Here is a 14,257-nt window from a genome sequence, read left to right as displayed (position 1 = left end):
GTTATGCTCATTTTTTGTTGAATATATAACAAAATAAACATTTGTTATGGATTTGTCACATGAGATTAGATGTATCACATTTTAGGACTTGGGAAGGAATGGATGATTAAGTTTGTCCTGATATTTCGAAAAAGGTGAACGTTCCTTTTCAGATGACGCCCCCACCACACACGGATTGAGGATACTTCATTGGTAAGTGGGGAAAAAAAGCCATGATCTAAAGGTTTGCATGAAGGTCACCTCCGCCTGTGCCCGTGCTCTTTCTATGTATATATGACTTTGTGTCTTTGTGAAATACTTACATTGAGTGCTGAGCCTTTAATTTAATAGGTTTGACAGGTATAAAGTAGTTTTGTTTTGTTTCCTCATCCTTTCTAGCCAGTCGATATCCTAAAGCTCCCCTTTCAGCCCCGAAGTATGGTGGTCAGTTGGTGGCCGTAGAAGACGACCCCTGTGGTACGGTGAGGGGATTGTGGTGTGTGGCATTCATGAGACTTTGTGGCTCCATGCCTACAGCTTCTTGCTTGATATTTGCCGTGCTGCTGTTGCATGACTCTGACACGTCGGCTGCAGATCCTTGTTGTGTGAGTTTTTATTTTAGGGGAAGGTTTAAGGTTTTGGTAATGGCCGTTGTGTTCAGCTCTCTTTGTGTTGTAATTCTCCTTACTCTCACAAAACAGCTTACATGTCAACACCATTTTAGAAGGTCACCAAGAAGAGAATGCAACATGCAACTCCAAATGTCAAATGAACTTGTTATATGTTTGCATGTTGCAAATAATTTCATACTGAGCTGATATGAATGATTTTGTATTACAGTGATGAGTATAGGAGCCATTCAATATTGGCTTCCAAGCAGGTTTGCATTGAAAGGGTGTGTACTTAAGTGATAGAAACACTCCTAGGAGACGTGTGAAGCCCACAACGTGGAATGACCTAAGCCCCAACGTGACACAGTCTTGCCACTTTTCAGAGGGGGCTTGACCGTGTCCTGATTCCCAGCCATAGTCTGTAGGGAGGTATGAACCATTGCAATGCTGTCTGCAGAATGGCTGTAGTAGCTAGTCTGTGTATCCTACTTGCACAGAGAACAGCTGCAAGAAAAAAAAAAAAGGTAACACAAAATGGACAGTAGAGGAAGAGGAACTGTCCAGGCACTTCTGAGCTGTCCTACAAAGGTTAAGCCTTGATACCACGGCCTACCTACTGCTGAAAGGTAATACATTACAATGGCAAATCTGTGTTGACCTGATAGATTTAAAAGAAGCAACTTGTTTGAAACAACTTGTGAAATAATCATAAAATGTACAAAATGGCACCGTTTCCTTTGTCGCCATATTTCCTGTAATGCCACCGCAAAACGCTGAACCGTTTACGTGTGATTTACTGTGCTTGCCCTATTGGCACGTGACTGCGTGCACCTTAATAATTCCAGTATAGCCTGTTAGAAAGGCTTCATGTGACCGCTTTTATCGACAGAAACATGACAAACTGTGTTGTTTAAAAAAAAAAAAAAAAAATTCTATGCAATCCCTAAAATAATAATGAAGATTTTTATATTTGTACTTTTAATACTGAATGATGTTTACTGAAACATTGCAAAAAACGTGAAACTTGTCTGGACAACTAATGTAATCTGTAGCTCCAGTTCTAAATCTATTATTTATGCAACGATTATTAAAGTTTATGTTGCATGGTTACGTTTATTGACAGCTTACTGAAACCACTAGACAGGATGACCGACTTATGCATTAATCAGGGCTGGCCAAACTTCAAGCCCCAGCATTCTGTGCCAGCTATACACTGGCAATCTACTGGCAAAGCATGCTGGGCCTTGTAGTTTCACAACACTCGGAGAGCCAGAGGTTGACCAGACCTGTGTAACACAGGATGGGCCTAGCCGCTCCCTTTCACCAGTGCTGTACCTGAGAAGGGTTATCTAGGTAGCACAGGTTGGGGAATGGTATGCAACTGGGAAATGAATATTTTTTTTTAAAATAAAAACAAATTGGGTGTCGTCGGTGCTGTATCTGTATTAATCTGCCGTTTACCTCAAGCTGTGTTGTGATTCCCAGGCAGACATATTTATCTGGTACACCCAGCTGTGCTCACTCGGCTGCAGAACGGAAATCGATTGGGTTTTGTAATTAGACATCTAAATTCTCAGTAGCCCTGGAAGCTGATCAGCAGCTGAATTTATATGTTCCTTCACAGAAACTCTCATAAAACTCAAATTCACAGATCAATGTAGTAACAAGTACAATAATAGATGTGGCACTTACAGGCTTTGTGTAACGGTTCAGCAATCTCTCTCTTTCCTTGTTCTCAAAGTGCCGGCAGATTTGTGTAGTGTTATACCATATGGTGTGGAATTCAAGATTAGGCGAGTCATATGCAATACGTTAATTATATTTACTTTACTATATATACACACGTAGCTCTGCATGGGTGCTTGCAGACTAATCAACGTTTCAGACCTCGGGGACTATAGTCAAGACAAGCATGTATGTCTATATACAGCAAAGCATTGTAGGTTAACGGAAAAAAAAAAAGGTCTGCTTACACAAATCACCAGCATGCTGTTACTTGTAGTTCCACAACGGCTGCAGATCACAGGTGGCATTGTTATCTTGCGTTCATGAAAATTATAGTAAGGTGTCATCACTTACATATCCTTAAACAGGATGACACCTGGGGATCTTTTGGCTTTGTGTAGTTATGGCTTGCTCTTTCTTTTACTGGAAGTGTCTTGTGTTCTAAAGGAATGTTCATACTATTACGGAATGTAAGGGCACAGCCCATTGGCTGTAAGTTACTGCAGAGATGGACAACTGGAAGCCTGCTGAAATTTCTAACACCAGAATGTTTTTCCTAGGCTCCAGCTTGGGCAATGTTGCAATCCCCAGCATAGCATGACCACTGGATATATCAGCGATATTACAAATAATAGTAATTGTAACACAAATACTTAAAATCTTCTAAAAAAACCTTGCAGACAAACCTAACGGCCAGGACACAAATTCCATGGGCCAGATTCTTTGTCCGAACCGCTCAAGCCTTTCCAAAGGTGCGATTCCTGGTCTCGAAAGTCCTGGCTTTTTTTTTTTTTTTTTTTTTTTGTCTCGTTCGAAAGTATGGCATAAAAAAAGTGTATTGCACGATACTTCCTAACCTTAAGCGAATAGTAGAGAATACTTAATAAATACCAATAAATATTCTTTAATAAATAGCAATAGCTAAAATGCGGTGTTGAGCAAAACACATGGAATTAATAACCAAGTGCATGCAGAGGCTGATAAGAGTGGAAGTTGTGAAACGCGTTGCGTAATTGTTTCTGATTGACAACTGCTGCCATTTCTGGTGGTTCCACGAGGGCATCCTTGCTTATTATCGAGTGAGTCCTGCATGGGCCTGTGGTGTTTGTTTTCTTGTATTAGACTCTGCCTAATGCTGCTGTTTGAGCTGCAGACATACACGTTTTTTTTGCCACACAGATGTTTGAAATAATGTCCCCTCAAAACACTTCCTACTGTCATTTTAGAACCACCACTGTCATCAATTATAACTTTTAATTTTTTTTTTCTAAAATAGAGCTGCTTGTAGCCTTAATTATGTCTGTCTTTAATTCGACTGTCACAATGAACTATTGTCATATTTGATATACATTTGTTGGTTGGCATGTAAACGCTTTTCCAACTTAGTCTAGATGTGCAAAATTCCTCCCCTTGAAAGTTATGATTTGTACTCGATTTCCACCATTTATTTGAGGTGAAAAAATCTCCTCCGATACCTGCAAAACCAGGAATATCTCCCAGACTGCGCAGCCTCCAGTTCTTGAATTGCATTACAATATCCTTGTGTCTCATAATTTTTTTTTTTTTTTTTGCAATTGGCCACACAATTAAGGTGCATTAGTGAGGGAAGCCTGCTGCATTCCGTATGGGGTGCTCAAGTCCGACTATCTCTCACCATGAAAAGGAGTCAAAACATGTTCTCCCTTTAATGCCATCTTGACATTACGGGGCGTATTCAATTAGGTCTGGAGATCGCGGTTGCGTATTTCCCTTCGCCACCCTATGGGGCGAAGGGAAATCGTTGTTGTTGTTGCAGTACAGCGTAGTACCTTCGCCGGACGTTCCAGAGCGTGACCCCGATCTCCAGACCTAATTGAATATGCCCCTATGACTATATAAGTAGCACAAATGCATAATAATTCACATAGCCGATGATGGACACTTAAAAACAAAAAAAACCAAACTTTAAAATAACAACACGCTCTCGCTCGCTCACAGAGAACCTTGGGTGTACGGTTTGTAAGAATTGTCCCATGTATGAGCGTTTTTAAATAAGTTTACCCCAAATCTTAACATCTTTAGAATATCATCTACGAATTGCACCTGTGGGTAAGATATTTGTATTGATTTTGCAATTCTGTTTGCTATTTGCAATTAACTGGTGTATGGTTAATATAAGCGATGAACGTTTCTGTTGATGGCGTGTTGGCAGCCAAGACGGGAACGAGTGTCAGCATTTCCGGAATTCATTCCAAGCTTCTCTAATGCCGCTTTGTGACAAAGCATATTTCTAGACCTGCTTTAGTAGGAAAATACTTTCAATAGATCTTGTGCTAACACAGACATGAGCAACGTAGCCAAATAACTACTAATTGAGGAAATGCAGCGTCTGTGTCATTTATGGAGATGAGATTAGACTACAGCATTACAGCTACATCATCTCAGAGTGATAAAACTCTCCAAACTATGAGCATATCTATCACCGTTGGCCATTGTACCCCATGTCTTCAGACACTGCCAGCTTTGAAACATTTGCTCATACCACTTTTTTTCCTTTTTTCTCCTTATCGCAACTAAACCAATTTATCACATCAGTTTTCTATAGATGTTATTTGCTGTCAATCAAAATATAATTTTTATTTTCCCTCCTTGTTTCCCACTATTCGTTGTTCATTGTCGTTACCATTACCTGCCTCCCTGGCAAAAAGCATCTGTACCCCTTTCAATTCATAAACCAGGTTTCCACCTCCAGATGATTTTAATTTTCTGGCTGGTTATCTTTCTGTGTTCCTTTTTGAGTTTTGTAACCATGTCTTTATATGATTGGCCATACGACACAGAGCCGTCTTTGCAGCAGTATCCGGTGCAGTGGAAACAGCAGAGATGTGTTGTCTTCAGAGGGAGCGAACATAAACTTTATAAATATAGGTCACAAAGATATAGCAATGTATTTAGTAAAAGTGTGTATGTGCAAAATCAATACATGTAAGTTATCTGGCAAAGAAACAACACTTTAAAGAATAGTTATAATAAAATAAATAATTGCAGATGTCTATGAAAGTTATACGGAAACTTAAATGAACATTTGTTTTATTGTCCTCACCTCTGAGCCCTCCTGGAAATCTTTTTAATGTGTCTCTAGCAAGGGATGTGCTTACTGCAGCGTGTTCTTTCCATGCCCCCCCCCCCAACTTGCAGGCATTTTGCACAGATCCCACCCAGATTTACTCAGTACCCCCTGGATTAGACAAGCAGAGCGCTCAGTTATCCCCCATTTGAAGGTTCACTCCATAGACCCTCCCTCCCATTTGTAGGCCTGCTGAACTTACAGGCTTTACCTGCTGTTGTGAAACACCATCTGTAAACCATGGGGCAGCCATTTTGTGAACTAAACCAATACCAAAGAGAATGCAGCCTTTCCATTGACTAGAAGCCAGTTACATCGCTGAGGTGCTTCCTTATACATATTTATGAAGCAAAGTCTTCTAGTGAGTGAATAGGCTGTGTGTTCTCTTGTATAATGTTTCAGGCCACAAAATGGTCGCCTCCAGTTTAGGTGACACGTTTTATATCCTTCCATGACCTCTAGGTCATCCAGGTGAACAACACCAGCATAAATCTAACTCCCTTCCTTGACGTGCATTTATTGATCTTTAGCTTCTGTCACATCTTGTAAAATTGGCTCATCCTTTTCTAGAAGGGGAATGTTCAATAAAATAGATTGGATGAGTGGAGCGCCTGCAGTGTTCCTGTTTCTGCTAATTATGCGTGATGTCAGGGTCATTATCAGCCCCTCTTGAATTATGAGCCTAGTTCAACAGCACCACGATCCAGTGGAATTACTTTTGTTTTTCAGGCTTTTGGTTACAACCCAATAAGATCTGCACACTCTTCCACCATTTCATGATATGAAGCACCTGACCGTCACGGCAGCCATTTTGTGTGCGGTGCCAATATTCACTTCGCTGTATATCTTTGTAAATGTATTGGTTTTTTTACTATTGTGTTGTATTTCTGTATAGGAAATGTATTTCTAATGTATTATGCCAGGTTATAGGAAATCTGTTTTGCTGAAGGAAATGCTAAGTAAGTCTTTTCATATCTGAATTGACGTACACATGCTTTTGCCTGAATGCCCAGCAGGAGGTCGTTGCCTATCAACCTGTCTTGTTAAAAAGATAGACTAACTACATAAATAATGCAGCCAGCAATTCATTTAGGAAATTGATGTACAGTAAATTTTTTAAAGCTTTAAATTGTGTTAACTCCAAGTCTAGAGAAATATCACATCCTGATGTTAAATTATCTGATGTAATATATCTGACCTTTTGGCGCCAGCTAGGATCAATGGGCTGGGCTTACCCCCTGCTGACATGTGTGAGAATCTGTATAAAAAGAGCACTGTTTTTCCATTCAATGTATTATTCCATCTGTAACTTCTGGATTATCACCAGTACCTCAATCTGGTGTGTAAAAGTTCTTGTCAGGACTCTTGAGCAATAAATCATCACTGCATTCCTGCAACTGTTACCTACTGTATTCTGTGAACAACAGATAAGAGCTTACACTCTAATCCATTTTTCGGCTGTCCTGTATTGAACCCAGCGTCTGTGTCAACGCTCTGCCCGCTACCCAGCAGTCGTGATCCATAATAAGCAGTCAGTAGGTACCAACCAATCTACAGCAAAGAGGTGCTGTAGCAGCTATACCAGCTACTCCAGAAGTATGCGGTTCTGGGTGCTGCAAAGTCCAGTGGTGGCAGCCGAATTCTACAACTAGTGCCCCATTTGCATTTGCAGTCGGCGAGTGTCTGGTAGCAAGGTGACACCGCTAGAAGTGGTCAGTAACAGTCGGTTACTGACGATGAGAAGGAAATCAAGATAAACTGTGCAGGAAGAACATCCCCCCCGGTTCCTCCTCCCCCCCCCTAAAGACCGGGTGGCAAAGTAAGACCACCCATTCATAGTGGTGTTTTCCATCAGATGCTGCATTTTTTTTTAGACCGTTTACAGCAGTTATAGGCAACCTCATCGGACGGCCCTCTAACCTTCAAAAGGGACGCACATCACCATTAATCTCCATAAAAAGTTAAAGCAATAAATTTAATCAAAGCAAGAAACACCTATCTGTAATAACATATCAGCAGTCCTTTCAATGTCAGATAAACAAGTGTTACAAGCGGTCATAAACACATCTGACATCAAAGCAGGAGAGAACTGGGGGTCGGCAGGTGAATCCTCGGGGGGCCGCAGGTGAATCCTCAGGGGGCCGCCTGTTGTCCATCTTTGGTTTATAAGAAGTCAAACATCTGATTGGTTGATTTGGATTAATTTGTTTATTATAAGTTAGGCTTACCATTGTACCGATGAAGAGAAATCTATTAAGTTAGTGTGACACAATAAAACCATCATCATCATCTATTTATATAGCGCCACTAATTCCGCAGCGCTGTACAGAGAACTCTCATCATTCCCTGCCCCATTGGGGCTTACAGTCTAAATACCCTAACGCGTACACACACACACAGACTAGGGGCATTTTTTAAATGCAGCCAGTTAACCTACCAGTATGATTTTGGAGTGTGCTGACACTATGATTTAGTCATGCCCCAGTTAAACAAGAAAGACACGTCCAAGTCATTTTGCTGACACAAGAAATACCAGCTGCGGTGTAACCAACTGCTATAATAAAACTGATTATTACATTTATTCCCCGGTTTCCTTTTCTCTAGAGAAAGTCAGTGTCTTGCCCAGAATTGTAGTTATATTGCACAATAGGCAGATTATAGTTGGCTCTTCCTCAATATTTGCTTATTTTCATCTTTCACATCCGGATACAATGTGTAATGTTGGCTCTCCGCAATCTTCATTGCAAATGACATATTCTTATAGTTTACTCTATCATTTCTATATCTGTTTTAAGAATAACCTATAGCTGTTTTTTGGTTTGTTTTTTTTTGTTTTTTTTTGCTTTTTATATATCCCTCATCCATTTTGTGGCCTTTATTAGTATGCAGCATATACATTTGCTCAGAATCCTTCACATCACCGAGGCATTGCCTGATTTATATTTACGAGATACAGATTCTTGGTGAATTGGACGGCTGCAGCCATGAATTTGCTGCCTCCACTGTGTGGAAGTGACTTTAAAATATTAAGGTTCATTTCAGTGAAACATTTATGGTTAAATGTGCAAACCTTTTGTAAACATTAGGGCTCGGTTACTAACATTTGCATTTAGATGTATTGTTGGCGGAAAACCCCAGCAGCCAGTCAGCAATTAGCTTATTTTCTGATTAGTGCAGTTTAGAGAATGAAAGCAAGATTCTGGTTGATAGCTTATGGATTTTGCACCTAAATGCAATGTTCTCAGGGAAGATACCATTATATCTTTTAAATGCATTATTTTTATATAAAAGGTGGGGAACGAGATACGTAGAGCAGCCCTGTAGATATACAGTTAGAATCAGTCACTAGTTAAAGAAACTGGAGGCCCTGGGCTAGGAGACCCAAACTTAATAGTGTCTGATCATGAGAATCAAAACCTCGTTCTCTTCGTTATCAACTCAATGAAAGTAGAACATGCTGAAATTTTAGCATGGATAAAAAGATTGTTCATAAGTTTATATCCTTTAATACGTTTGCAAAATTCTGGAAATAATGAAGATGTTCACACAAAGCATTCAAAGGGGAATCACAGCTATGTTATAACATTACACTATATATACGTAATGTAAGTCAGAACAGTTTCTTTCAAGCTTTTTTTTGGATGCAAACATATCAGTTATATCATTTAAAATCAGTACGTCGTAGTTTATCATTTTCTATGCAGAGAATGCTTGGATCTGAAAACCCATCTTGGGACATTGTTGACCGTAGATCATTTTTAATTCTTTTTGGTCTAGAAAATGATCTTTAGCCAGTACAGTTAGTGACCATTAAACACAGGAACAATCTGAAAATTGTTTCCACATTTGGAAAATCTGTCCGAATTTTCTCCTGGAATATCATTTGATGCGTATCTTGGTGGCTGAAATTTTCTTTTTCAGGGTGAGCTTGTTTGGCGTACATGGGGGGGGGGGGGAGTGCGAGAGTTCATTGACTAGACAAAGGTCAACATCCTTTGGATACTTTCGCATCAACATCTTGACGCCATTGTGAATCTGTCCCTTGCAGGTTCACCAAAAATGAAAAATTGCCAGCTACCCTCCTATACACGGATGGTCTACTGCCTAGGTTGGCTTCAATGACCAGGATAAATGAATTTACCTTAAACTTGTCTCTTGGGGAACGTTCGTCTAAAGCTTCGGGTGCTGTTCGATCATTGTTTTGTTTTTTTTGTACTCTTTGCCAAATTTTTCCATATTCTAAAGAAGATTTTCAGCCTGTCGTCCAGTATCTCTTATCTCCGTTTCATCGCAGTAAATAGGAACGAGGATGTCAACAAAGTTTGCATAACTTGCACTAATAGCTGCAGTAGATTTGCCGTGGGCCTCCCATCTTGTATCTGATAAATGTTTAGGAACTTTTGATTCAATAGACAAGACATTTTATAGCACTGCCCATCTTTTTGCAGAAGCTATAGAAAAATCAATAAAGCTCATTTATTGTGGCAAAAAAAAATCACTGCATCCAGGTACGAGTCAACTGCGATTTGTCCAACTAGATTTAGGGAATGTTCAGCGCATGAAATTGTGCAAAATTGTTGCTATCCAGAATAGTTATACTTTCCGGCCGTATTGGCTGCATTGTCAAATGATTGTCCTCTAAATCTACTGAAATCTATTTCAAGTTCAGTGCAGTAGTTCAGTATCGGATCCGTCATACTTTCACCGGTGTGATCTTTCTGTTTCAACTGGTAAGTTGAACAACATGGGAAACATCGGGGGTTGAATCGATTGATAAACTAAAATAACCTGTCTGATATCGCTCGGTGTCGATTCTCAAACTTTATTAGCCATCAGCTGGATAACCTCTTCACATATGGTTTTGCATAAGTACGATGTGATGGTTTTCTAAACAGCGCCTGTTGATGAAGCCAATGTTCATTATAAATTCAGCAATTATCAATTCACTAGATACCAGTCACATTATTCAGGTAGTTGATGACGCATATCTCCGAGTCACGACTAATACTTATGAGGTACCGCTTCCTAGTGAGCCAATATTGGTCGAGCTCTTAAAATGAATGTTGCCCTCGTATTGGTGAGAAGGGCCCATTTAAAGTAGAAATCACATGTATGTGTTTTTTTTTTGTTTGTTTCATTACTTAAATGACTGTGGCAGGCTAGAAGTAGAAGTTTAGTATTTTTCCTTTGTTTGTTTCTTCAGACTGTTATGATGTATATTTCCACACAGTGTAATGTGAATACCATGGCAGCATAATGTCTTGAGCTCTGTCTGCATTGTAAGATCCTCATTCCCCCCACCCCACCCCCCACTCTCTGCCTTCACATGACTTGGTGTGTGTGTGTGTGTGTGTGTGTGTGTGTGTGTGTGTGTGTGTGTGTGTGTGTGTGTGTGTGCCTTCACATGACTTGGTGTGTGTGTGTGTGTGACTGGCAGCCATACTTGTCAGAGACAGCTAAGAAAAATGATGCATGCTTAAAATTTAAAGAAAAAAAAAAAACCTACGTGGAATTGGTTATTTTATTACACTCCAGACCTTATGATTGTCATTTTGGTACATATCTTTTTGTTGTTTTTCTTGCTTGCTTTTTATAGCATGGCAGTATGTCATGCTATAAAAAGTAGGGTTGTGTCATAATTACAGGTACAGTAATTCCTGTTACACCTCTCGGTATTCTCAGAGATACAGACTTGCAGCTACTGAATGGTTTACTGTCTGCATCCTCCTGATGATTATCCTGCTTCTTAGCAATAGTATTTAGAATTGTAGAAGTGTGTCAGCATATTATTTCTTCTCCACAAGAGATGGGCAGCTAGCTACTTAATGCAGGCCGTCACATGACCTCGGATACCGTTCTACAGTAATATAGAGCATGTTCTGTTTTCACACTGTGCTACGGAGGTGGTTAGTCGGCTATCTGCAATGCCAAGAGACTAAAATATTGTGCCAGGCTGTTTCTTGACGCTGCTAATTTGCATTTCGTTAAAATCTTAATCCATTATAGAGTTTTGCATTTTTTAATTAATAGGTTAATAGGTTTTTAATAGGTTTAAAAGGGCACCTTTTCGATGGTCGCCAGCTGTACAAATTCAGCTTACTGTACCTGACTTGTGGACTGAAACTTTGGCTTAGGGATCAGTAAATTTCCAATGTGTGGAAATTTAAAGTGGTGAAGTGTAACTTAATATAGAATCCAGATATGATTTCAGTGATCTTAAAAAAGGAAAAAAAAATTGAATAAAAGAAGAAAGCAAAGAATATGCTGCAAACAACTGTCCACGTGTCCTGTCTGAGGCCATGCTCGTGCCTAATAATATAGCTTATTAAAAATATAGATTTAATTTGCTGGTTCGGGTCTGAAATATTTTGCTTGTTTATTATGATGAAAGTGACGTCTGCCTTAGTTTCTTTTCCTATTACGAACCCAGCTCTTCTCGCCAGGCTCGGCTGTCCATCCATAGCTTAATATTCTGCAGGCAGTGAACTGCTGGTGCTGTGATGTCATTCCGTAACGTGATGGCTCTCCTCAAACAGAGCGGTGCCAAGGGCCACTTGTGAGGCCTCCGAAAAATATCCCTAGACTAATAAGAGACCTCTTTTGAGTATGTTTTTGGGATAGTGGGTTCTAAAGGTGACAACATATTTAGCATACAGTATACCTTACTATCTTCCAACCTCCATCTCGCCCACTCTTGCTGCCACCCATCCTTTCTGATTTCAAGACCCTCTTATCACCCCCATGTGTCAACCGTTTGTCTGCCCCTTTCCATTTAGAGTGTAAGCTCTCTTGAGCAGGGCCCCCTTTCCTCCTATCCCTCCTCTTGTCATCACCAAGGACTTCTGCTCACCAGCTGCTCTGCGCGCCTCCTCTTTGGGCTATCCGTTTCTCTGGTCCATATAGTCGCGCCCACGCTCATGGGCACAGGTTTACCCCTTGAATCCCATTGCCCATTTAGGCTTTTATTACCTGTGTTGAGAGGTGTGGTGTTGTTTGTTATTTTTGTCTAGTAATATCATATACTGTTTTGTTGTTTGCCCTCTGTATGGCGCTGTGGACCATTTGTGGCGCCCTGTAAATAAATGAGAAGAATAATATATTGTTTATGGTCTAAAGGTAACTACATTTGTTAGCGCAAAGCGCACCAGATTCCTACATGCAGGGGAGATGAAAGTATCTAACGGTGTGATGAGCTGAGCCAACATTCAACTTAGTGATGTCACTAACCCCTGGGGGAAATGCTACCATGATATCACTAATAATGAATTTCTAGGCTGCGCTGTTTTTTAACCAGAAACCGGTGAGACCATTTGTTTTCCTGTTGAAAATGCTCAGTCATCTTACAGTAATGAGCATGCAAGGAGAAGTTTGCACATAATTACATAGTAAAGGTGCCATTGGGACCTCTACCCGTGGGCAGGGTGTACGTTTTGGCAGGCAGCGGTGTAATTAATATGCCAACTCACCCTAGCTTACTGCTGTTTGTTTTAATATGTTGTTTGTCACTCCACATTTTCTCATAAATCATCTCCTCTTGTATTGCAGAGAAGCTCGAAGCCGCCCCACCGTCCTCCAGGCAGCTGAAACACGGTAAGCCTGCACTGCTTAGTACATAATGCAGATTCAATTGAGGGTAGAACCACACAAAGCACAATTATTCGTAGGAGAAAAAAAAAATTATTGAGCAAACAAATGTGTGAATAATCCTCCCAGGAAGAGGCATTTTAGGTCTAAATTCTGCAGAATATGAACTTGGCACAAAATAATTAGTGATAAAAGAGAAGGGAAGACCTTTCACAGCAAACCAGTTGAGCATTTAGAAGACCTCTATAATGCTAATTTTCTTTTTTAGCCTTATTTCTAGAGTTAATAACATGGCCATTGATAATTGTCAACGGTGATGTTCATATGCCACATTGAACATGATTGGTTTACAATGTTTGCGTTATATGTCTTGGTTACATTTGCACACACCATGCGTCCGATCTATATCGGGTCATGTGACTCAACGCTCAGGACAACTTGCTACCAGTTGGTGGCCGGGTTCCGCTAGACAGGGAGATGCGTGAAAACTGTTCTATAAGGAACTGTGTAGATATGGTGCTGATGCTCGTAGCAACCAATCAGAACGTAGAGTTCATCGTCTGAACTCTACTAGAAGAATGGCAGAATCAGATTGACTGCTGTGGTCAACACCTCCTTTGAATGTTCAGATCATGGCCGTTTTGATTGGCCCCCTAATGGTCACATGATATCACTCAATTGTCGGGTATGTCTATTTAATGTCTTTAGTTACATGGTATTGCTAGCATCCGAAGAAATAATTAGACCCCCTAAATTTGCTTCACATCAACATGCTCTGAACTAGACACCCCTGGGGTATGGCATACCCTCTTCTTCCTGGACAGTGTTAGGTGGTCGTGTGTAAAAAGCCCCCCCCTATACCCTTGATGTGATGGCACGAGCTATACCCTGGTGCCAACAAAGACTTTACTGATTCGATATCTGTTCATTTATGCCAGGTCTGTAGGCTGAGATTACATAGGTAAATATCACTTTCAGAAACATCCTCTTCTAACAAAACTACACAAAAATGTTGATGGGCAGAAAATGTTAATAGTAAATGGATTTTACTTTTTAAAGGTCGCCCAGCCAGAAATGTCATGGTATTTATATTCTTGTTTTAGTCATTTTAGTTTTCTACAAGGGAGAAATAAATTAGAAAAACAAATTTTTATTCAGTAGTGTTACATGTTTGACTTCCTGGACACACACGAACGAGGAAGATCACACGATAGGAACATGTTAGTGGCGTGTTGGGCTTTACTTCTTGGTG

The 14,257-nt window shown here is 40.2% G+C and overlaps 1 protein-coding gene across 2 annotated transcripts in view; it reads left to right on the top strand.

The window, feature by feature from the left end:
* TMEM65 (transmembrane protein 65) overlaps nt 1-14,257 on the top strand; it is a 62,845-nt gene that overhangs the window by 26,221 nt on the left and 22,367 nt on the right. Inside the window, exons 2-3 of one of the 2 annotated variants that reach the window (XM_075214040.1) lie at nt 379-456; nt 12,967-13,011. In XM_075214040.1, coding sequence (XP_075070141.1) covers nt 379-456; nt 12,967-13,011 — 123 coding nt within the window. The remainder of the gene's footprint in view (nt 1-378; nt 457-12,966; nt 13,012-14,257) is intronic. The other variant, XM_075214041.1, reaches the window with a different exon arrangement.

The sequence above is a fragment of the Mixophyes fleayi genome, chromosome 5 (genome assembly GCF_038048845.1).
Source record: "Mixophyes fleayi isolate aMixFle1 chromosome 5, aMixFle1.hap1, whole genome shotgun sequence".
Lineage (NCBI taxonomy): Eukaryota > Metazoa > Chordata > Amphibia > Anura > Limnodynastidae > Mixophyes > Mixophyes fleayi.
The sequence above is the reverse complement of the archived record's forward strand: the minus strand, read 5'-3'. Positions and strand labels throughout refer to the sequence as shown.